This window comes from Scyliorhinus canicula, chromosome 11 (genome assembly GCF_902713615.1).
Source record: "Scyliorhinus canicula chromosome 11, sScyCan1.1, whole genome shotgun sequence".
NCBI classification, from domain to species: domain Eukaryota; kingdom Metazoa; phylum Chordata; class Chondrichthyes; order Carcharhiniformes; family Scyliorhinidae; genus Scyliorhinus; species Scyliorhinus canicula.
Window position 1 is genome coordinate 158,367,075 of NC_052156.1, and position 26,105 is coordinate 158,393,179.

At 46.1% G+C, this 26,105-nt stretch overlaps 1 protein-coding gene across 19 annotated transcripts in view; it reads right to left on the reverse strand.

Annotated features, from left to right (window-relative positions):
• Window positions 1–26,105, reverse strand: part of celf2 (cugbp, Elav-like family member 2) — a 925,307-nt gene that overhangs the window by 174,396 nt on the left and 724,806 nt on the right. For all 19 annotated transcript variants that reach the window (XM_038811867.1, XM_038811866.1, XM_038811859.1 and 16 more), the window contains one exon: window positions 13,039–13,235. In XM_038811867.1, coding sequence (XP_038667795.1) covers window positions 13,039–13,216 — 178 coding nt within the window. In that variant the 5' untranslated portion in view covers window positions 13,217–13,235. The remainder of the gene's footprint in view (window positions 1–13,038; window positions 13,236–26,105) is intronic.

Here is a 26,105-nt window from a genome sequence, read left to right on the forward strand (position 1 = left end):
AACACCCCTCGGCCATCACCCTCTGCTTCCTGACACTTACGTCAATTCTGGATCCAATTTGCCAAATTTCCTTGGATCCCATGGATCCAATACTTCTGCTATCAGCCTCCCACCTTATCAAAAGCCTTGCTGACACCCAAGTAGACCACATCAAATGCATTCCACTCATCTACACACCTGGTCACGTCTCTGAAAAATTCAATCAAGTTGGTCAGCCATGACCTCTCCTTAACAAAACCATGCTGACTGTTCCCGTTTAATCCCGTTCTCTCCAAATGCGGATTAATTCTGTCTCTCAGAATTTCCCCAACAGCACTAGCAAGCCTCCCCGCAAGGATGCTGGTCCCATTTCGGTTCCGGTGCAAACCGTCCGCCTTGTACAAGTTCCACCATCCCCAAAAATGATCCCAATGTCCCATAAATCCCATAAAGTCCTGCACCATTTCTCCAGCCACACAGTTATCCAGACTAACCTCCTACTTCTACACTCACTAGCTCGTGGCACCAGAGGTAATCCAGAGGTTACTACATTCTGGGTCCGTTTTAAAATTTTTTTCCAAGTTCCCTAATTCTGCTTGCAGGACCTTGTCCCTTTTTCTGCCTATATCATTGGTACCAATGTGTACCACAGTATTGGTCTGCTTGCCCTCCCCCTTCAGTTTACCCTGACATGGGCAGCACGGTGGCCTAGTGGTTAGCACAACCGCCTCACGGCGCTGAGGTCCCAGGTTCGATCCCGGCTCTGGGTCACTGTCCGTGTGGAGTTTGCACGTTCTCCCCGTGTCTGCGTGGGTTTCGCCCCCACAACCCAAAAATGTGCAGAGTAGGCGGATTGGCCACGCTAAATTGCCCCTTAATTGGAAAAAATAATTGGCTAATCTAAATTTATAAAAAAAAAAAAAAAAAAAAAAAAAAGTTTACCCTGACATCCACCCAGTGACATCCTTAACCCTTGCGCCAGGGAAGCAACATACCATCCTGGAGTCTCTTTTGCAGCCACAGAAACGCCGGCCTGTTCCTGCTACAATAGAATCCTACCACTATAGCCCTGACATTCTTCTTCCTCCTCCGCTCTTGTGCAGCAGACCCACCCCATGGTGCCGTAAAGTTGACTGCCACTGCTTTCCCCAACACAGTCACCTCCCCCAACTGTACCCAAAACAGTGGGCGGGGTTCTCAGCCGCCCCCGCCCCCCCCCCCCCCCCCCCCAGCGGTTCGGCGAATCCCGCCTCTCCACCAGCTGCCGTATTTTCCGCCGGGGTTCACGCCACGCCGGTCGGGGCCCCGGCAATTCTCCGGACCCCGATGGGCCGAGTGGCCATCCGTTTTTGGCCAGTCCCGCCGGCATGGATTAGACATGGTCTAATTGCAAGGCCATTCTATAACAGATGGCTGCATATCCTCAGCAACTCTTACACGATACTGTTTGACTCAAATCCGTCTCTTGCATTAGTAAAGCCATCTCCAAAAGGTGAAGCTAAAAAGACGGAGTCCCTTCCGTCACCCCAAATAAAACCCTTTGCCCAGAACAATTAAAATTCCCCACCATGTCCAATTTGCTCACATAGAATCCCTACAGTGTAGGAGGCCAGTCGGCCCATCGAGTCTGCACCGACCCTCTGAAAGAACATCCTACCTCAGCCCACTACCACAGTCCTATACCCATAACCCCACCTAACCGTTGCACACAAAGGGGCAATTTAGCATGGCCAATCCACCTAACCTACACATCTTTTGACATATTTGATGGATTTTGGAATGGCTCAAACATAACTCAAGCTTTAGAGGTGAAAAAGTATTCTGACGCGGAATGTCAATCGCTTGAGTCAGAGTACAGGCATATGTCTTTGAAAACGTATATATATGGACCATTAATGAATCACCATTGTACATTTAGAATTGTAATAACATTGTTTCAGAAACAGAAGCAAGACAAACATAATATTTAAAGTGTCACATACAATGGCCCTATCGACACATGCAACAAGATAAATATGGAAAGGTCGCCTGTCCCAATGGGACAATTCCCCATTGTGGTGTAACTGTCCATTAGGGGAGGCGGTGCTGTAGCTGCATTGTCACCGGACCCGGTGACCCAGGTTCGAATCCCACTGCGGCAGAAGGTGGTCTTTGAATTCTGGCATGAGAAGCCTAATGATGATCATGAAACTATCGGCGATCGTCAGAAAAACCCATCTGGTTCACCAATGTCCTTTAGGGAAGGAAATCTTCCACCAGTACCCGATCTGGCCTACATGCGACTCCAAACCCACAGCGATGTGGTTGACTCTTAAATGCCCGTTGAGAGCTAGACACTCAGTTTAGGGGGCATGGGTAAAAAATGCTGGCCTTGCCAACGGTGCCCCCACATCTGATGAAATAGTAAAATAAATTGCGTTTTCAGACAGTGAGCAGGGTCTTTTGCCTCTGTTACACAACACAAAACCTTTTGCAAATGTTGTCCTGGATTTGTATGAAGGATAAATTGCGGGTCACAAGTCCGAAACTAGCCTCGCTCTGTTTGAACCCATTTCACTGTCGAGGATTTGACTTGAAGTAGAGAGTTCCCGCATCTTTTACAGCTCTGGCTTTCTACTGACTGGATCGCAATGTGTCTGAAAACGTTGTGTGTCCTGCAGCCGGAACCCCAGTTCTGGGCAGCCCCAGCTGGCAAAGTTTTCTGCCTGTGTGCGTCCGTGAGCAACGTTGGACTCTTGTGAGGAATTTTAATAGTCGCTCAGGGGAAAGGTTTTTATTTGGGATGAAAGGAGGAACTGTACCTGTGTGCAAAACGCTGGAGCTACCACATGGGCCTGCTCACTGCTGCCATCCAGAACATTTGAAATGTTGTTTAATTTGTCTTGTCACACAACACGTTGGACGGATTGACCAGCAGTTGGCAGCTGGCCAGAAACAGAGCAGGAAAGAAACAAAAGCGTTTAATCTTCCAATTACAATGTTTGCTTTTGTGTAGCAGAGATAATTCTGGGCTGGTGCAAAATAGCAAAATCCCCAGACTCCATTCAGGCCCAAAATGCGACACAATTCAACACTGATGCAATGCATTTGAGACACACTAGGGTTGATTCTACAATCCCGTACTCCCCACTGTGCCCCCTTGTCGGCACACAGCCCGTGCCTCTATTAAAATGATTGCTTGGCGAGTGTCAAGCCACATGCGTCTTACTTCTTCTGAGCAATGTCTCCTTCACGAGCAGTGCGGGTTCATGGAATTGGCGGTGGATTTCCTCTTCCATTTCCTTTCCTTCCACTTACAGCCAGTGTCTCCGACTCATGTTCCCAGACACTGCAGGGTCCGTGGGGTCATCCAATTTCTGTCTATCTGACATGGGTCGCATTGCATAATCCAGATTTGTCGCTGTATTTCTGTACTTATTAGCATATCATGTCTGTGGCTGCAATGGCTGCATTGTTTCTGTTCCATTAGCTGACATCATCTTTAGTAAGTCGGAACAGAATCTTCAGTGTATCGCAATGCTTGCAGGCGGCACTGGGGTTGAGTGGTGATTGGGTGGCTGGGGAAGTCATGACCCTCCCTCATCATTTCCAAGGTCATTAAATTTTGTATGTTAAAGCCTGTCCAAAATGGACGGAAGACAATTTACTCCCTAAATTGCCGACCAGTTTTTAGTTTTGAAACTGACACAAAGGACAATTCAGCTTTGAAGGATGCCATTGTATCACATTGTCAGCCCAGTCTAGGCTTTGACCTTACAGGAGGTCCCCATGTCCATGCGAGTATTTGGAGGGGTCAGCAAGACTCTGCCATTGCCTGCAGGGGCCGCCAGGACTCTGCCATTGCCTGCAGGGGCCGCCAGGACTCTGCCATTGCCTGCAGGGGCCGCCAGGACTCTGCCATTGCCTGCAGGGGCCGCCAGGACTCTGCCATTGCCTGCAGGGGCCGCCAGGACTCTGCCATTGCCTGCAGGGGCCGCCAGGACTCTGCCATTGCCTGCAGGGGCCGCCAGGACTCTGCCATTGCCTGCAGGGGCCGCCAGGACTCTGCCATTGCCTGCAGGGGCCGCCAGGACTCTGCCATTGCCTGCAGGGGCCGCCAGGACTCTGCCATTGCCTGCAGGGGCCGCCAGGACTCTGCCATTGCCTGCAAGATGTCATCCACTTGGAAAGTTTGAACACCACTGATCAAGACACAAGAAGGATGATGTAAACACATGCTAGATCTATCATTTTTATTGTAAATGCATGTTTTGAGAAGCTCAATAAGATTCCTATCACAGAAAAGTAGAGGACTAGAAAGACTGCAGTGTACCGGATGGTTCAAAAGATGGTGCTACTTCTTAAGTATCTATCCAAATCTCCCTAAAGTTTTTACTTTTTTATCCTTCCAAAGTTTTGTTTTGTCATTTGGAGGCAATTAACGTGAAACCCAACTAACATATCAATCGGCAAATTCTACCCAATATTTGTAAAATAAGCCATGTCTGGTCAATGTTTGTTCACAAGCATGCCTTGCATTTATATATCACCTTTCACAACCTCAGGACATTCCAAAGTGCTTCACAGTCAAGAACGTACTTTTGAAGTGTAACCATTATTGTAATGTAGGAAACGCAATAGCCAATTTGCACACAGGATGCTCCAACATTGTGACAATGACTAGTGGATGTGTTTTGTTGATGATGGCTATAGGGTAAATATTGGCCAGGACACAGGGAAGAACTCCCCAATTCATATTTGGATGCTGCCATGGGATCTTTACCCTTCGCCTGTTACGGCGGACAGGGCTTGAGTTTAACATTTCATCCAAGGGACAACACCTCCAACAATGCAACACGCCCTCGCTACTGCAATGAAGTACCAGCTGAGATTTTGTGCTCAAGTCTCTGGAGTGGGGCTTGAAACCATAACCTTCTGACCAGGACGTGAGAGCAGTCTCAGCTGAGCCACGGCTGACAATAGCCAAGAGTTGATAACAGGTAACAGATGAACACACAATCATCACAGTGTATCTGAGCGATCCACCCCTGTTTTGGATGTTTTTTTTTGCCCTTGCCTCTTGATTTGCACGGAGGGAATTACAGAGAAATAACAATATTTAGTAGTGTCACAAGTAGGCTTACGTTAACACTGCAATTAAGTTACTGTGGCAATCCCCTAGTTGCCTCACTCCGGCACCTATTCGGGTACACTGAGGGGGATTTCAGAATGTCCAATTCATCTAACAAGCACGTCTTTCGGCACTTGTGGGAGGAAACCGGAGCACCCGGAGGAAACCCACGCAGACATGGGGAGAACATGCAGACTGCGCACAGACAGTGACCCAAGCCGGGAACCGAACCTGGGACCCTGGAGCTGTGAATCAACAGTGCTAACCGCTGTGCTAGCGTGCCACTCATCCCCGTATAGTGTATGTGCAGTGATCAGCATATTAGCAAAGGCTGCATCAACCTTGCTCAATTACTAAAATCTCTCACTTTGGGTTGTTTGACAAACAAAACGAGAGCTCCAGCGAATGAAGAACCACCTGATAGCGAGCAACGTGTTTGAGTGGCTGTTTCACATCTGGGTTCAAATCAGGAAGAGAAGGCCATTCAATCTCTCCGCCATTCCACTAACTGATGGCTGAGCTGCATTTTAATTCCATTTACCCATTTTGTCCCTTATCCCTCAATGCCCTTATCTATCAAACATGTGTCTCTCTCAGGTTTGAAATTTTCAACCAACTCCCAGCCTCAATAGCTCTTTGGAAGTTCCGCATTACCACTATCCAGCATCACCCCAGAGCGGCCTCCCTCGAATTTTAAGGGCATACCCTTTTGTTCTGCATGACCCCAATCTAAGGGGGCACAGAGGAGATTATAATTCGGCAAATCTACCCCAAAACATCCCGTAAATCCATTCTGAGGCCAGGTTTCTCAATTGTTCTCAGAGAATTGGCTGCAAAGGCTGCCTTGTTTTCAGGCACACAATCTTAGTTCCGACCTCGCCGCGTAACTGTGCGTGCTTAATGCTGGAATCTGGAGCCTATCCCAGATGTGGAGGAGTGTAAGACAGGGCGCAATGTGATCTGAAGATCGAGGAATTATGGGGATCACAACAAAGGTCAGATGAATCCTTTTGCCTTCAGATTTTGGAGAGTCTGGAGACGGGATTTCTGTTCCAAAGTGATATCTAGAAGCTTTAAATTCAGAGAGGACTCCAGGGGTAAATGACTTGGCAAAATGCCTGATGAGTAATTTTACAATTCTGTGACAACCCATTCAGCTTGAAGCTTGATTATTCCATTTTGTGAGTGTGTACGCTCAGACTGAATCAACCTTCTTTCTGTAACAAGTATCCTTTTTCTGAACAAAATAAACATCTTGGCTGACGAGGTTGAAGATCTTGTGTGACTTCTCTCTAGTGTTCCAATCAGGTGACCTTGCTTGGGACCTTGATTAACAGACACATTTTGTTGTATGCGTTCTGCTTATCATTGGAAATTGCAACCCTTTCAGATATAACCTTGTGCTTCTCCCACACTGTACATTTTACTTTTTTTTCTTTGTGACTCTCAGTGTTAGGAACTGACAGTAATAATAAATTGGCTTTCAAACCCTCTTTACAAATTAATGACAATCGAGTATTGTCCACCGCAGGAATTTTCCATTTGCTTCTCCCAAGTTTCTTTGCTGTTACAGCTTCAAAAATAAAAACAAAGTACGACTTCATCACAATCCCAATTATTGCTACAGTTGGAATGGATGTTCTTTGGGTTGACCAGAGAGCACGAGGCGTCATCAGGACACCAAGATCTGGATGCCTGCCATTCAAGTTGCAGGGACCCGTAAGCAACGTTTATTTTAACTTTTTAACAAATTTGAAAATGTTGCAGTCTGTTATGGAAGCAGCAGTCCATGAATTTCTTGAGAATTCTCTCACAGAGCGGTTTAATTCACTTCACTTGTTTCAGGAACGCTAGCTTTTAACACACATTAAGGTTTACTCCAATGGCCAACTGGGTCACTTGTCCCAAAGAACCTATTTGCGGTTTCGCCGGGTGCTCCCGTTCCCTCCCACATGTCCCGAAAGACGTGCTGTTAGGTAATTTGGACATTCTGAATTCTCCCTCGGTGTACCCGAACAGGCACCGGAATGTGGCGACCAGGGAATTTTCACAGTAACTTCATTGCAGTGTTAATATAAGCCTACTTGTGGCAATAAAGATTATTATTACACAATTCCTCTCCCAACTGACTCCGTCTTCCCTCCTTTCCTGAGGGCTCATGGGAAGGGTAGAGTAGCAAGCTCGGGTTGGATGTATTTCTGGAAGTTTCAGCAAATACTTCATCGCCTCCAATCCCCCCTGGAAACAGCAATTCACCCCCCATCTCTAATATACTTTTTGCAAAACTAGAAACTCTAAAAAAACCCACAAGTTTTCCAATGCCCCTTATGGTTTTCCCCCCGGGTTGATGGAAGTAGTTTGATCCTTAATGGGAAGGCAATGGAGTAGTGGTAGTGTCACTGGACTAATAATCCAGAGATGGACATCATTAGTAGAAACCTAATGATGTCCATGAAACCATTGGCGATAGAAAACTCCACCTGATTCACTAAACACCATCCTCACCGGCTTCAATTCCGGCCTTGGGCGACTGTCTGTGTGGAGTTTGAACTTTCGCCCAGAGTCTGCGTGGGTTTCCTCCGGGTGCTCCAGTTTCCTCCCACAGTTCAAAGATGTGGGGTTAGGTGGATCGGCCATGCTAAATTACCCCTTCATGTCCAAATGATAGGCGGGGTTGTGGGATTGGTGGGGGGCGTTGGAGATTTGGGAGGGTGGGAGTGCTCTTTCGGAAGGTCGGTGCAGACTCTCTGGGCCTTGGAATGGTCTCCTTCTGCACTGCCTATGATAAGACGTACAGGAAACGTAGAATACTGACCTGTGCTGATATAGTTAACTGCATTCACTGAGGCATTAGGAGCTAGTTTTCCTACCACTTCACACTTCCCAGTCACCCCCGCTAGGTCACATTTTTAAAAAACGTATGAACATTTACGTGTTGCTAACAAAAAAAATGACAATGTTTAGTGTTCTCAATCCAAATCAGGCACTGCCTGCCAAGTACCCACTACAAGTAAGGCTACAAGCGAAGTCTGTCCTGCCAGTGTTATTTTGCCTGGATGCTCCCGATTAGGATTCAGTGTTGGGCAGATGGAACACGTCAGACTTGCTGCAACAGATCCACAGCATATACCAGGTGAATAAAAATTAAAACTGCGCGAGGGGCTTGTTTGCTGGCCCAAGGCATCGCACAGCTTTGTCAGGGAATGGTGCAAAATAACTTGTTCAGTCCCTCCAGCTACTTGAGTGACTTTCATTAAGATTTAACTGGAGGTGTTCAAAGAGAGTCTGTTCAACACATGGAAGGCACAGATTTGAGCTTGATTTTCTTTCGTTTAGACAGATGTCATATTGTTTATTTCAGAGTAATAAACTAGGAATTATAACTCCCTGTAGACTCCAGCTGTGATTAAGGTTTCAGAATACGTCTGATTACGCACCTGCCGGAATTCATTACTTGAAAAAAAAATCCCATTGAAAACTATTGTAGTCTGTCTCCACTCCTGACCCGAGAGTTGTGAACCAAGTTGGTGCACGGTTGCAATGGTATCAGATGGCCTCCAACCAGTGGGCAAGTGTCTGCTGGAAAATCCAACCTGGGAAGGGCATCAAAGCCAATCCCCGTCGGTTTTTTCCCAGTTGATGCCCACAGAATTATTCCCTCCAGCAGGAATCACTGGTCTTCAGGAGAAGGAATGCAGGATGAATATGTTTCCTTAGCCCAGCAACCCCCCCCCCCCTACCCCTCGCTCCGGTGTACCGCACCTAACATGTCGGCAGCTAAGACGAGCTAACTTAGCTAGCACCCACTCACAATCAAACATGGGGCCTTCCGATTGGTGTGGATTTCTGCTGCGCCAGCGGGATGCAAAGCATTTCAAAAACCAACGAAAACGTGGTCTTCTCGCATGTTCACGGAATAGTTCTAGAATAGTGCACAAAGTATTAATTCAACGGAGCACCGTGAGGTCCCGTTTGAAACAATGAAGGATGAAGCTTTAGCTGTGTGGGACTGCCTTGCACGGCGAACGGGTCATTTCATCTCCCTCCAATGGGCTGGGCCACTGAGGAATCTATACGTTGTCGCTGAAACACTCATGAAGTGACGCTGTACGGGGGTGGCGGTACGTAGCATCATTTGGCACCTTCCTGTGAGCCCCAGTTTGGTTCCAGCAGTAGAAATAATGAGAGTATACATGATAACAAATTGCATTTATATGGCTTCTGTAACATAGTGGAACACCCTAAGGTGCTGCACTGGAGGGTAATCAGCCAAAATTGGATACCGAGATACATAAAGAGACATTCGAACAGGTAGCCAAATGGTCGGCTGAAGTGACAGATTTGTACGAGAGTCTTAAGGAGGTGAGAAAGCTATAGTAAGGTGGAAAGATTTAACGAGGGTATTCCAGAGTTTAGGACATGAGGTAGCTGACTGCAGGGCTGCTAATTAAACTGGTTATTAAAGCAGCCCTGCTATAATATAGCACTGTACATCCCATCATAATATACACATTACACAGTAGATTTAATATGGCACGCACTGTACATTATGCAATAAAATACGGTAAATATGTTTTATTGCACAATGTATTAAATGTACTCTACCCTGCATGATAAATTATCATACATATCTTTAGACTACATTCACAACTTGGCTGAGAATAGGAACCCACGAGAGAGGAAAACAGATCAGACACGAGTTCCCACTCCACGGGACAGTCTGTCAGCTGTCTGCGCGCCACGCAGTTAAAAAAAAACAAAAGGGCGATTGTCAATTTTCCACTATCGCAAAACCTATATTTAGGCTGTCATGTGAAATTTTCTTGATTGAACAAGTGTAATGAGATGGAAATGTAATCTAATTCAGTCGATTTACTTCAATGCAAGGTACAAAGACAGATTTTTTATTACAAAATTACAGACTGGCTGGATGTAAAATGTAATAAGTACAATGTAATCCTTGGATATGCATTAAAGGGAAGGTATCTGGAGGGTAAGCACCACTCCTGATAGACTCTCACCCTCTGGAGATCCATTCTGGTCTTTTAACAATTTTTGCCCTGGTTTAGTTTCTCACCGACTCAAATGGATACGTGAAAGATCTGGTGTCTCCTGAAGTATTACCAGCGGCATCTCTAAGATTTTATGACCCCGTGTTCCAGGGTGCAGAGCAAACTATCTTCCCCTTTTCCTGGTTACCTTCACTGCTGCATTCAAATTACATTGAGTGTACAGCACTGAAACAGGGTATTCAATCTAACTGGTCCATGCCAGTGTTTATGTTTCACACAAGACTCCCCCCCCACCCCCCTCCTTCCTCTGGCCCTGTCAGCATGCCCCTTCTCCCTCACATATCGAACTGACTTCCCTTTTAAAAGCGATTTTCCTCAATTACCTCATTGTGATAGCGAGTTCTGCATTCACACCACTCCTGGGCACGCGAGGGACTAATTGTCATTTCTGGCCTATGCTGAAACGCAGTCCCTGAAGGCAGAAAGGCGGGTCCACCTCTTCAGGTGAGCTTCAGTTTCTTGACAGGAAGGACTGACACCGTGTTGGGGTGTTAAATTCAGGGCTTTAGCAGTGTCTGTTAAATGACAATCTTTTAATGGTACCATGTAGGCCATCAACGGCTCCTTTGTTGAAGATGTTTAAGGCTGGGAAAGGTATATTTTTGGTCTTAAAGGAATCATGGGAAATGGGGAGCAGGCAGGAAAGTGGAGTCCAAGATCACCATGATCGTATTGAATGCCAGGAGGCGGATCGACGGGCAGTATGGTCTTTTACTGTTCTGATTTCTTATATTCTTAACATTCATCCCTCAACCTATACTTCCAGAGAACTGATAAATCATTCATCATTTGAATGTTCATTTAACCTTGCTACCAGAAAACTGACTGCCCAACAGTGACTTCCATTTTTAATTGGGGGCGGGGGTTGGTGGTGAGTAACATGGTCCCAAATTGCTTTGGAGTGTCCTCAGGACGTGGTATGGTGCGATATCAGCACAACTATGTCCTCAACTTCTTTCCTTACTACAATCGGATAACATTGTCCTGCATGGCACGCAACTAATAGAGGAGGAACGCATTACCCAAAGTGGTTAATGGAGGGTGTGTGATGTGTGCATAGCCATGCAATAGCAGGTGCCTTCCAGGGCGATATTCCTGAAACCTACAGTCCCACTGACGGACATGGAAGCTGTCTGGGCTCTTGCCCTGGATCCACTGCACCCGCAGGGAAGATTGGGGACAGCGCATGCTGTCTGTCAATAATACAGCAAAACGTAATCTCGAGTAACACAACCAGATCATGAACCAGCGTAATTATACACTGGGTCACCTGCTATGACAGCAAGGAGCTGGAATCTTGCTATTGGAGGGGAGCCAGCAATTCAAGTTTTATTTTAAGCTCTGATGCTCTAGTGGGACACATTGTCAACATTATCAGCATTAAATCTGCTCTGAAAGGGGCTTAAATGAAACGACACACTGATGGCAGGATAGCTACGGTTTTAGGATTGACAGCACTCTTGACTACATCTGTCTGTTGTACGAATGCTCATGTTTGTTCCCCCTTCCAAAGCAGTTTACATTGCCGGGAAAGCCAAATTCTCCCCCGAAAATGACCTTGGGTGGTTCAGTAAGGGGGACCCAAGACTTGGCGGCTTGGAAATGTATCCAAGGGAAATGGGTATAGGCTCAGGGGGAATAGAGAACAGCAATTGTGTAAAGTGCGAAAACAAGGGTGTGGGGTGGGGATTAACATCAAAACAAATTATGTAATTATCAGCCTTAAAACGTAAACAGTGCACGTTTCAAAAAAAAACAAGACAGGCCTGCATTTATATAGCACTTTTCATGGCCAGAGAATGTCTCAAAGAGTTTTCCAGCCAATTAAGTACTTTTTGAGATGTAGTCACTGCTGTTTAATGAATCAAACGCAGCAGCCAATATACACAGCAAGCTTCCACAAACAGCAGTGTGATAAATACCAGATAATCTGTTTCTGTGATGTGGGTTGAGGGACATTTGGTAGTGCAGCACTTCCTCAGAACTACATTGGAGTGTTGATTTTTGCCTTTGAGGGCTGGTGTGGGACTTGGGACCCGGAATCGTGTGACTCAGAGACAATAGTGCTACCACCTAAACCACAGCTGACACACACTACTCAATTTTAGTTAACCTACAGTCGCTAGCCGTGGATCAGCAATAGCACTCAAGTCAAAAGGCTGTGGGCTCATCCCTCACTCCAGAGTCTCGAGTTCCTGATCTTGACTGACACCTCAGTGTAGTATCAAAGGAGTTCCACCTTCTTTGGAAGAGATGTTAAATCGAAGGCCCCTTCTGCCTTCTGAGGGAGGAGTTAGTGATCCTACAGCACTATTCAAACAATAACAGGGGCCTTCTGGCCAACATCTGTTCCTCAACCAGCACCTAAAACGGGCCACATGGTCATTTATTTACTTCCAGCTTGTGGGAGCTTGCTGTTTGCTGATTGACTGCCATGTTTCCTACATTACACAGTAACTGCAATTCAAAAGCATTTCATTGGTTCGCATGTTCGGAGGTCAGTAAAGGAGCTGCCTGACCTCAGCACCCTTTCAATATACAGGTACCGGGGTACTCCCCAGTGCAGTATCGCCATTCCTTCAATATTGTGAAGTCAGCTCTTTAACATCACTCTGTTTCGCATTTTTCAAGGAATGGCAGATTCTGAAACCTCATGTACTGAAGCTGCATTTTATTCTCAGATATTTCGCTAATCATGCATTTCACATCAAATGTACTGATCCCATTCTGTGCCGTGCAAGTCACATACTGCAGAACGTCCAAGGATTTAGAAAAGTCAAGAAATTAGGATAACCACAACCGTCCCATGAGGTTCATGTCTACAGTGCTTCTCCCAACATAGAGGGCGACAGTAACAACGCAAGCAAAACTCTGTACCTTTGCTCTGTGGAGGGTTCTGGCTGCGATCTCGGAGGACGTTGATCTGGTAGACTGTCCCGTAAGGTTCAAACAATTCCTTTAGTTCTTTTTCCGACCAAGATCGTGGGATCTGGCCAACAAACATCTTAATGGCATCTGGGTCTGGCTGGTCCGAGTGATCTATTGCACCATTCATCTTGTTATTTGTACCGTTACTGTTTTAAAAAAAACACAAATATAAGGTTAGACAGACATCGAGGTGGCAGTCCAATCACCTTGTAGTGAAAATAAATCACAACGTGCTGCTGCTTTGAGCAATTCAACATGTCTGGGCATGGCTACGGTAACCCCTCAACATAATGATATCACCTCTTTAATATACTGGGTGACTTCTTCAGAATAGATACACCGACTGTCTGGGCTCAGCCATGGGACAGTCACCACTTGTACAAGGCAGCCAGAGAGAATCGGTGCTGAGGAAGTGGAGTGGATTGGTATCTTGTGAGACAGAACGAGCAAAAGCGATAACTGTGGTGGTTTCAGAACTTGTTGCTCGCACAGTGCGCCTTCCAAGAGTAATTCGCTACGTGGCATTTTGGTACAGATCATATATATGCAATTACTACTTACGTTAGGTAGCTTAATGAGAAAAAGGGCGATACAAATTACAAAGTCATATCTGTGTTTTTGCAGCTGTTCAGTGAGGGTCACCACGGCCAGAGCCAAAAATGAGGCAGAGCCTTTTAAAAAAGATCACGTGACAGAAAGCGATCGGAAACCCATCAAGTGACTCCAACAAGTTAAATATGCAAATTGTTTTTTTTAAGAGATATTTACACATGGATATGATCAGCAAAAGCAATCCTTCTCTCTTGTCTTGATATGCCTTTCATACACTACACAAGATGATTTAAGGACTATTTGACATGTCTCCTCTCTTTTTTTGGATTCAGCTTGTCTTTTTTTTTGTGCGAGTTATTTTCTTCTGTTCCTCAACTGGGCCTTCCTGTGTCTTTCACCCTGTTCAACCACAAGGTCTTGTGACTAAACCACTGCATTTCTTTCAATAACAACACTGCTCTGAAAACAAGTCATGAAGAAGTGAATTGTGCAACATTCTCAGGCGCTTCAAGCCCGCTGAAAATGGCGAGTGATTTATGCCCAATAAACAAACTTGCCCTCTTTGGGCTGACTAAAGAAACGCGCTTGCACTTTGTTAACCAGTTCGGAGAAATCATTGGCACCTCAATATTCCTCGTGACCAGCTCACAAACTGACCGACCAGATCATGTATGAAATAAAAGCGAGAGACTGCGTGTGGAGGCTGGGAATATGAAAATAAAAACAGATAATGCAGCAACTGCGGAGGGAGAAGCATAGAGTTAATGTCAAGTTCAATACGACTCATCTTCAGAATTAGATAAGTTTCAAAAGAAGCGCTATTTTGGACTCGAAACGTTAAACTCTTTGTTTCTCTCCCCACAGATGCTGCAGACCTGGTGGGTTTGTCCAGCATTTTCTGTTTTTATTAAGTAAATATGACGAGTTCAACTCAACAATCTTGTTCGAGAAGCCTGGGATACTCCGTCTGGTCACTTTGACCCAGCAACGTTGGACCCTGTCCCCTGGTGAAAGGAGAATTAAATATTACAGGTGGAGAGTGTGGAAGTGTCAGAAAGTAGAATCTTCCACAATCCTTTCTGCATTGGCCCCTTGCCTCAAGTGTGCTGTCCAGTCTTCAGCTATAGTTCCAAAACGTGCTTGATCAAATGGTTCTTCTGCAGTGCCAGCCTAGACAGGAATAGCCTACTCAACTATGATAGCATCACAGCAGTGCTAGATTCTGTCCTGTCTGGGGGTTTAAATGCTTGCCACGCTGAACCAACGGCTGGTTACTAGGAGCAGGAAACTCTGGCTCATACTATTCCCTTTCTTTAACCCAGGGATGCTGAAACCAATGATAGAAGTCCCAACCACTGTCCTGACTGGGAGCGTCTAGCCCAGCTCAGCTAGGGCTTCCAATGACGAATCTTTTGTTCTGTGGAGTCTCCTGCAGCAACAGGAGGTGTCATTACCCATGAACATCATCCAGTCACTCAAAAAAGGGTTACCTCAAAACACCAACGTATCTGACTTGTTGGAGACACCCTTTGGATGAGAATGGAAAGGAGGTGGAAGTACTAACCACCTACTTGCGGCGGGTAGCCAGTTAAGGTGAATAAATGGTCTCTTCTGTCCGAGACAAACTCGAATTGTCCAGTGGGCCTGTGAGAACACCCCTGTGGAATTGAGAACTAGGCCCATTGCCTGGAGGCAGCCCACTGGCAGCAGACTGTGAAGGTCAGTGCTCCCAGCAGGCTTAGAGACTCCCTGCCTCTCCTGGCCATGGCCATGCTGTGGAGGGATCACCCGTCCAGCAGCTGACCCGCAGTTGTGGCCATTTTTGTTGTAAAAGGTGCCGGGAGGGGCATGTAAAAACGGAGGTGCTTTGCCTCTTGTCACCCGAAAGGTCAGCCTGCGGCTTCTGCCGAGTTGGATGGCCTCCGGCTAGACCTCCAGCTTCAGAAGCACCCCTTCCCACCCTGCTGTTCTTAATTGAACAGCGAGTGCAATTTTTTGGCCACTAATTGGCCAGTTGAGAGAATCACTGCCAATCATTTGTTTTCCATTTAGTGTCAGGTCCCAACCTCCAGTTGAGGAGTGGGCGTCCCAACCCAAGACCCTGCCCTTCTCTTAGCCTCACTGCCTTGCAGCCACAAAATGTTAAGTCTCTGGTGAACAGAGATGGGAGATATGCAGATTTGACTTCTTAGCTGATGCTCAGCATAATACTCACAACCCCTTTGGTAACTCCCCACCACCCTTCCCCAGTGCCCCCCCCCCCCCCCCCCCCCCCCCCAGGTGCATATGCTTCAGTTCATTGATCTTATGATCCTATCGTGCCACCACAATATTTATTAGTTATATTATCTTTTGGATGACCCGACTGCCTTCTCGGGTAAAAGATCCCATGGGACTGTTTCAAAGAAGACGAGGCGAGTTCTACCCCATCTCTTGGCCAACATTCATCCCTCGTCCAACCTCAGTAGAACAGGTCATCCGGTCATTATCTGAGTACTGTTTTTGGGATCTTGCTGTGTGTGAACTGGCTGCTGTGTTTCCTGATATAACAGTGCCTACACTTGAATGGTACAGCATCTTTGGGCATTCCCCCAGTAGTGAAAGCCACTAAATGAATAAATAAGCTCTGTTATTTTAGTTCTCCAAGGGAGGACTCAACCAACACAATGACTAGTTTTCCTTGCAATGCCGAGGGAAAAAAAAAAATCAAAACTGACCCTGACTTCAAAGGAAATGATTCATGGAAAACTGAAGTGCTAAATGTCCAGAAATATGATGCACGAGGCCAGGCTGTCTGATGGACGTGTGAGAGAAACAAAATGGATCAGGTGACATTAATTTCTGCTGCCAAGCACAAAGGAAGCAGTCCGAGTAGAATGAGAGGAATCTTAATCCTCCTTCAACTCTTAACCCGTAACTTGGCTGAAAGATTAAAAAATTTGAAAACCAGCACAAGACAATGTAACAGTCACCTCAGCTGCTCGGGGGTCTTTGTATGAGGAGAATGATTCCTGGTCTGTCTTGGTCCCACAATTCATTGGGTTTTTTGCCAGGGAAGGCAGTGGGTCAGTGATGGATGATGCGGGATTCAAATGCACCTCACTTGAAAGGCCTGAATTACAGCTTTTGCCCAGAAAGAGAGGCAGAAATAGCAACTAATATGGTGTGGGAGGAGCTGGAGGAACCAATACTTTCAGTGTGAACATCACGACCATCATTGTATACAGATAGTTGATATAAAACAATCCCTGCACTGCTGTTTAGCCTACCAGACACTCCCCCCCCCCCCACCCACATCAGTAATCATTTTTATATCAATTTTAGAGTACCCAATTTTTTTTCCAATTAAGGGGCAATTTAGCGTAGCCAATCCACCTAACCTGCACATCTTTGGGTTGTGGGGGTGAGACCCACGCAGACACGGGGAGAATGTGCAAACTCCACACGGACAGTGACCCGGGGCTGCGATCAAACCCGGGTCCTCGGAGGCGTTAAACAACAGTGCTAACCATTGCGCCACCCTGCCGCCCTCACATCAGCAATCATACGCCATGTTAGCACAGTCAGCGACAAGGTAACATTGTCCACTCTGAATATCACAGAGATCTCGTGAGTGGTATATGATTACAATCACCAAAGAGAATGCAGCCAAACTCTACTGTTGCCAATTTCCTCTGGTAATCACTTAACTACAGGACCATCACTCACAACCCTGGGCTCATCCACATCTATCACGTTACATGAAGATTTGTGGTATCTCCCACTTGTCAGTTTAACAGCTCAAATCATTATTCGCTTGACTAACCTGCAGTTTTTTTTATATCCTGTTTACCATTTCTGTAGAACTATTGGGCTTGTGTACATTTTATCATCAGCCTCTGCAATAAAGCACACTTCTTAAAAGCCTTTAGCAGATATTCATTTGGATTTAATTGCACCGTTATTAATTTGATTACACCCAACACCGTCTTGCATTGTGCTGAAGTGACAGCTGTGTGAAAATGCCACCGCTTGTTCACAATTCCAGGCACGTCTGTCAGCTGTTCTCTCACTGGCATCTCCGGCGAGTCTCTCTCCCCATGCTCCCTATTCATACCAGCTGAAGTTTAAACAAAGGTACAACAGGCCCCCACCAGCTGCACTGGTAGAAATCTGGAGCTCCGGCTTTTCAATGCCACCTCCCGGTGTCCCTGTCACATCGCTGAATTCCGGATTTAGTAAGAACTCAATGCAGTGGCACAGCTGTGTATGATAACTTGGGGGAGCGGGAACATGGGCGGATGTCCGGGGGGGGGGGGGGGGTGATGAGATCTGAAGGGCAGAGTCAGACAAGAGGGCAAAACAGAACAGCATAGATCGCCTTGTGGAAAAATGATATCATGGCTAGAAGAGGCCAGGCTCAAAAGAAGGGGCAGGACTGGGTTTTAAATATTCCTGGATACAAGATGCTCAGGAAAGACTGGAAAGGAAGAAAAGGGGGGTGGACATACTGATTAAGGAGACCACTGCAGTGCTGAAGAAAGAGGATGTCCTAAGTGGCGAGTGGGGGCGGTTCACAAAAATTATAATACAGGTCTTCAAATTCCTGAATGTAGACTGGGATAGTTATAGTGTAAAGGGCAGAGATGGGAAAGAGTTTGTAGAGTGTGTTCAGGAACATTTTTTTTCCGCAAGTGCTTTTCCAGTTCAACGGGACCTCTCTCTTGGGAATGAGCTGGGCCGAGTGCACCAAGAGTCAGCCGGAGGACTTTCAGGAAACAGTGATCATTGTATCACAAATGTTTAGGCTGACAATGGAAAAGGACAAACAACAATCCAGAGTAAGAATAATTAACCAGGGGGGTGGGGGGAAAGAGAGAAAGCCAACTTCAACGGGGTAAAATCGGATTTGGCCAAAGGTTGACAGGAAAATTGGCAGCTGATCAATGGGCTAACTTCAAAGAAGAAGAAATAGTTCAGGCACAGTTAGGGTATATTTCACTGAAAAGGGTAAGGTGGGGAAAACAAATGGTGAATTAGAAAAACAAAGAGGAAATATGAAAAGAGACAGGCAGTGAACAAGAATCACAAAGTCTTGTATAGGTATATAAATAATAAGAGGATGGTAAAGGGAGACCAGTTTATTCGGGACTACGGGGGGGGGGGGGGGGGGGGGGGTTGAACATTGAGGTAGAGAACATAGCAGAAGAATTAAATGAATACTTTGCATTTGTCTTTACCAAGGAAGAAGATGCTACCCAGGCCTGGTGAGAGAGAAGGTAATTCTGTTACTGGAAGGGTTGAATATTGACAAGGAGGTGGTATTGGACGGGCGGTCTGTGTTTAATGATGATGAGACACCAGGATTGGATAAGATGCACCAAAGAGTACGGAGGGAAGTGGGTGTGGAAATTAGAGATACCAGCCATAATTTTTCAGTCTTCCTTGGACTCAATGTTGGTGCCGGAGGACTGCAGAGTTGCAAACATTACATCCTTGTTTACAAACTGTGCGTAAAAGTCCAGCAGCTACAAATCAGTCAGTTTAGCTATGGTGGTGGGGAGACGAAGAGAAATAAAAGAACTGGGCACAACACTATTAGTCACATAGAAGCTTCCCTTCAATCCACACACCATCCTGACAACATCCTATTGCACTTCCTTCACTGTCGCTGGGTTAAAATCCTTGAACTTCCTGCCTAACTGCACTGTGGGTGTACCTACACCACTTGGGCTCCAGCAGTTCAAGAAGGCAGCACACCGCCACCTCCTCCTCAAGGGCAATTAGGGATGGGCAATAAATCCTGGCTTAGCCAGCGACGCCCACATCCCATCAGTGAATTGTTAAAAATGTGGTTAATTAAGGGAAGCCGAAATGGATTCAAAAAAAAGGGAAAGTCATGTTAACGAGGAGATTTTTTGAAGAGGTAACAGAGAGGGCTGATGAGGTCAATGCTGTTGATGTGGTAAACATGGACTTCCAAAAGGCTTCTAGGTTTGTAATGGAGTTCCCTAGGGGTCAGTGTCAGGACCCTTTCTTTTCCTGTTATATATATACCTCAATGATCTTGTCCTTAGTGTCCACGGCACAACTAATGATCCAAAACTTAGAAGCATTGTAAACTGAGATTATTGTGCTGAACTTCAAAAGGACATATAAAAGGTTTCTGGAATGGGCAGAGTGGTGGCAGATCAAGTTCAAAGCGGAGAAATGCAAAGTTATTCAGTTTGGTAGGAAGACGATGGAGAGACAATATAAAACAAAGGGTACAATTCTAAAGGAGGCCCAGGAGCGGAGGGACTTGGCTGCATACGTGCGCAAGTCAGTGAAGGAGGTGGAGAGTGGTTAATAAAGCAGAGAGTTTTCTGGGCTTTATTACAAGGGGCATGGAGCAAGGAGGTTACGCTGAACTTGTATCGGACACTAGCTCAGTCTCAACTGGTGCCAAGCTCTGGGAGCCACACTGTAGGAAGAACGTGGAGGCATTGGAGAGAGTGCCGAAGAGATTCACGAGAATGGTTCTAGGTTCTGGCAATGATGAATTGCAGAGGGCAGCACGGTGGCTTAGTCGTTAGCACAGCTGCCTCACGGTGCTGAGGTCCCAGGTTCGATCCCGGCTCTGGGTCACTGACCGTGTGGAGTTTGCCCTGAGTCTGCATGAGTTTCGCCTCCACAACCCAAAAATGCGCAGAGTAGGTGGATTGGCCACGCTAAATTGCTCCTTAATTGGAAAAAATAATTGGGTAATCTAAATTTATATTAAAAAAATTTTTTTTTTAAATGATGAATTGCAGATACGTAGACAGCTTGGAGACGTCAGGGCTGACTTTTTTGGAGAAGGAACAGCTGTGATGAGATTCGATAAAGATGTTCAAAATCATGAGGGGTCTGGACAGAATAGATAGAGAGAAACTGTTCTCACTCGTGAAAGATTCAAGAACAAGAGGACACAGATTTAAAGTAATTTGTTAAACAGGCAAAAGTGACGCGAGGAAACACTCACACGCGGCAAGTGGTTAAGGTTTGGAACACACTGCCCGAGAGTGTGGTGGAGGCAGGTTCAATTGAAGCATTCAGAAAGGAATTTGACAGTTACTTGAAAAGGAAAAATTTGCAGGGTAATGGAGAGAGGGCAGTGTAGAATCGCACTTGGTGAATTGCTCATTCAGGGAACCAATGCAGACGTGATGGGCCAAATGGCCTCTTTCCTGCACTGTAAAAATTCTGTGATCCTGCAATGGCAAGTATTTGGAGGACATCACGCCTAGAGACTGCATCAGTTGGTTCCTGTGTAAGGATGATGAATCCAGAGTTTCAAAGTGCTGGAGGTAAGAGCTAGCAGAGTTAAGAACTAGGGGGAGCATTTTACCAGGCATCTGTGGAGCTACAAAATCTCAACTTTGCCAAGAGAATTCCAAGTCCTGATTATCTGCTGGGATAACGTTCAGACTGCTTGAAGCAGCTCCACGCTATGGATTTTATTCTAGGTAAAAAAAATCCTCGGAAAAGGATGGTCCAGTCCAGAAAAAAAAAAATCACAAATCCCCTCATGGTCTGATGCTCACTGAATGCAGAGAGAGGCTCTTTGATGCACAAGTTGAGGAAAGGACTTTTCCCCAGTGTTTAAGTCGATCTTCAAAGTGAATAATCTCTATTTTTGAAGATAGGCTCAAAATATATGTGCAAGAAACACATATCAAAATACATAAATGATGTTAATCAAAAGAAAAACGCGTGCCCAAGGTGCTTTTAACTGTTTCGATTGCTGACCACATGTTTCCATAACTTACCTTTACAGACTCTATGTTTGTTTTAATATCCATATCCTTGCATTTCGATGCCAAGTGTAGAAATAGTCTAACATCTGCATTTAATCGTGTTAGACCACAGCAGAATCACTGTCTAATGTTCTACGTTCTTTACACAGAGGGTTGTGAATCTTTGGAATTCTCTATCCCACAGGGCAGTGGAAACTCTGTCATTTTGTATGCTTAAAGCAAAGATTGACTGATTTCTGATTAACACTAATGTAAGTTATGAGGATAGTGGATGTATAAGGCATTGAAGTGTCTGATCAGCTGTGACCGTATTAAATGGCGGAGCAAGCTGAACTTTACTGGATTGGCGAGTAGGGCAAGTGCAGACTTGCAGAGGTCATACAGCCTTCCATTGTCTCTGGGGTGGGGGGGGGGGGGGGGGGGGGGGCGGGTGTGCAGGTGATAAAGATGAATATGCTGTCCAGGTACGTGCTCTTGTTTCATTGCCTTCTGGTCTTCCTGCCTGAAGCATTTTTCCAGGGACTCGAGAGGCTTATAATGGAGTTTACATGGGCGGGCAACCGCCTCAGATTAGAAAGGGGGTCTTACAGAGGAAGAGGCAGGCAGGAGAGTTGGCACAGACGAGCCTGCTATTTTACTACTGGGCAGCCAATGCGGAGAAGGTGTTGGGGTGGTTCGGAACCAGGATGTTATTTGGGTAAGGGTGGCATTGGGGTCATGCAAGGGGTCGTGCCTGGAGGCGTTGCTGATGGTGACTCTGCCGTTTACTCCGGTGAAATATTCATCAGATCCAGTGGTCATCTCCACATTAGAGATATGGCGACAGCTCCGTCAGCATTTCAGGCTGGGGGCGGGAGGGGCGGCAGCATGGTGGTTCCCTATCCTTGGGAATTATTTGTTTCAGCCGGGGAAGCTGATGTATTGGGGGTTGGAGAGGTATGGGGCTGGAGTGGGTAAAGGATTTACCTTTGAAGGGTTAGTTTGCTGACTGGGAGGAGCTGAGGGAGAGAGCAGGTCTCGGTGGGGTGGATATGTTTAGGTACTTTTGCACGATTGGGTCTGGCGAGCTTTCTCAACATTCCCGGTGGCACCTCCGTCCACATTGCTGGAAAAGATTGTCTTTTGTGTGGGGGTCGGAGAGGAGGGCAGCACATCCGGGATATATGAAAGGATCATGAGGGAGGAGCCTAATTTTAAAGCACCATATCAACAAATTGAAATGTGTATTTTGAGCCTTGCTCATTAGTTGTAATATCTGGGGTGTCGGAGGACAGGTGGGGGCGGGGGAAGGGTTGGATGCATTGGCCTCTGCCTCCTTGCTGGCTTGGCAGCGGATCCTGCCAAGTTGGAGGCAGGTGGCACCGCCCAGAGCCGCGGCGTGGCTGGGTGACCTGATTGAGTTTTTTCAACTCAGAAAGGTCAAGCTCACAATGAAGGGAGCAATTGACGGGTTCTACCCGCTAATACTGAATTTCAAGGGTCGGGTCACTGTTAGTTGTTGAGGGATGTGTTCTATTGGGGAGGGGGAAGGTTATATTTGTTGGGGGGGGGGGGGTTGTTTTTGTTTGGTATGGTTTGCTGAGGTTGTTGACACATGCTTTAGTGTTTGGCTGTTACTTATGATCCTCCATCCAGAATGGTACAGTGGGGTAATGGATATGGCCCCACGCAATAGCCTCGTGGTCACAAGTTCAAATCCTCCCTCTCTGCAAGACAGAAAGTGACCAAACCATCACCAGAGCAATTGAGTTTCCAACTTTGCTGGATGGTTGTAAAATGCTGAAGGGCTTCACTTGCCGCCATGAGGGAGGGAAATCTGCCACCATCCATCCCTTGCCTTGGTTCCATCGACATGGTGGGCAGAGCTATTTTAACCTAACCTGATGAGATCGGATTGGCTACCTGATTTTACAAACACCCCCCCCCCCCCCCCCCCTTTACTGTGTCACAGCCTCATTGTAAAATCGGGTGGACAACCCAATCCTGCCAGTTTGGTTGGGTTAAAATGGCCCCTTGAATGCGCTCAGATGTTTCATACCTAAATCCTCATGAATAACTGAAGCAGCAGCCCCTCCACTAGCATCACCTTCTGTGGGCAATAAATGTGGTCATGTCTGCAATGCCCACATACGAATTGGAAACACTAGCTGATGGCGATGCCAACGTGTGGCACCAAACACATCGGCGCGGCATTTAGTCTTCTATTCAGGCATTTCTCCATTTAATATAAAGTGACAAAGCATTGCCCAGGTGTCCCCTGCGAATACTGCAAACAGCTAGTTCTTACACGCAAACACTTCTTTATGCAGGTGAAGGTTGGGATAGGTACTTCATCTTGCAGTAAAATACATTAAATTTAATCTTTGTAATCGCGGTTTAGACACACTCCTGCCATGCAGTGAATAGTTGCAGAATTCTGCTCAAATACAAGGCAACACCGGAAAACAGAGCTTTTCCTGTGACACACACACAAATCAACAAAGCTGAAACGTTGCAAAACACTGTCAAATATTCACACCCTGAGCAGCATCTCCCTCACCGTACAACAATTTCTTTGTTCGCCGTATAAAATTTTGATTCTTTGCAATGACCTCCGCTTTCCTAGTACATAGATTCAGGTGCCAAATTGCTGTGCTTCAAATATGAGCTTGTACAGCAAATGCTGGGCAATAAAGAAAGGGGATAGGTTTTTTTGACTGTGAAAGGACATAGAACATAGAACAGTACAGCACAGAACAGGCCCTTCGGCCCTCAATGTTGTGCCGAGCCATGATCACCCTACTCAAACCCACATATCCACCCTATACCCGTAACCCAACAACTCCCCCCCCTTAACCTTACTATTAGGACACTACGGGCAATTTAGCATGGCCAATCCACCTAACCCGCACATCTTTGGACTGTGGGAGGAAACCGGAGCACCCGGAGGAAACCCACGCACACACGGGGAGGACGTGCAGACTCCGCACAGACAGTGACCCAGCCGGGAATCGAACCTGGGACCCTGGAGCTGTGAAGCATTTATGCTAACCACAATGCTACCATGCTGCCCATGGTAGCAACCCAATCCTGCCAGTTTGGTTGAGTATTTTACAGAACAGAGTCACTAGGCAGTGACTAGAAGCTAGCGCGCGAGGTAAGTTTTCTTCTGGCTAACCAAAAACTGCCGTTGTATTCCCTGTCCCCATTGCCCAGGAGATCAGCAAATTCAAGTGCTGTGCAGACAAGTTGAATTTCTACTCACTATGTATTTGAATCCTCAAGCCTGACTCTATTCATCCACACTCTTCTGTCTTTTCATAGAATATATTGTCCCCTCCATTGTTTACCCTGCCAAAATGGATCACCTTATACTTAATTGTATTGAGCTGCATTGGCCATTCACCTGCCCACCGACTAGCAATGTCTTCCTGGAATCTTCCTCATCATTTAACAACCCCTATGCTTTGTGCTATCAGCAGATTTTAAGAGTGTTCTTCCTGTGCCCAAGCCTAAATCACCCATAAGTAATGAGAATAAAAGTGGACGGAGTGCTAAGCTACTTAACGTTTCCAATCTGAGTAACACATTGATTTACCATCTTTATGCTCTCAGTTAGCCAGATTCATATTCATAGAGCTAACTTTTGCTCTTATTCTATAGATGTCTAAATTTTCCTATCAAGTGTGAGACACCTATTGGATACATTTAGAAAATCAATGCAAGCTACTGATTTCCCTTTAACTGCCCAATCAGACACCCCTTCAAATGAGAAAAAGGGCTTTTCCCAAACAATTGCTGGTGTTTGATCAGGTTATGCATTTCAAAATGTAAATGAATGAAAAATGAAATGAAAATCGCTTATTGTCACGAGTAGGCTTCCATGAAGTTACTGTGAAAAGCCCCTAGTCGCCACATTCCGGCGCCTGTTCAGGGAGGCTGGTACGAGAATTGAACCGTGCTGCTGGCCTGCCTTGGTCTGCTTTCAAAGCCAGCGATTTAGGACATGAGAAGAGGGGCAGAGAGTGAGCGGAGGCGTAGAGCTGGATGGGTTTGCTGAGGCAAGGTGCAACCAAGCCGTGAAGTCATTTTGGAAATGGGTTGAGAGTTCCGAAATCAACAGGCAAAAGGGAAGAGAGAGGTTAGCGAAACTGGGGTGAGCACGGTGGTGTAGGGGCAGGGTGTGGAGATTGATGGCCTGGTGTTGTGCGTTATGCTGGAGCTCAGCAAGGCGCTGGATGAAAGCAAGAGTCAGTACCCTCCAGGAGTCAAAGCAACAGCTGATCTTAAGGCACGGCAATTGGCGGCTGTGTTGGAAACAGCAGCTGGAGTGAGGGGCAAATGGATCTTAATGGTGGAAAGTGGCTCTGAAAGCAATTGCAGAGTAAAAGCCCACTCACGCCACACACTTCAGTTGAAAGCCCATTAAATTCACAATTCATTCTCACTGCTTTAAAAGTCAGCAATAATTCTTCCTATCCAATCCATCAGTACAGCTAATGTGTCACCAGGACAACATTTTAACAACACTTGCAGGTGGGCTTTTACCTCAGTAAAATGCAGACTTGGCAACGAGCTCCGAGGCAGACTTGCCTCACACATTTTTCTGTATTGAAGCATGTCACACCAATCCATCAGCACAATACGATGGCAAGATCTGACGCCAATAATTAAAATGTCTCAACAAAATTCAGGATCTCAGCTCACAAAATTAGACTCAAAAATTAA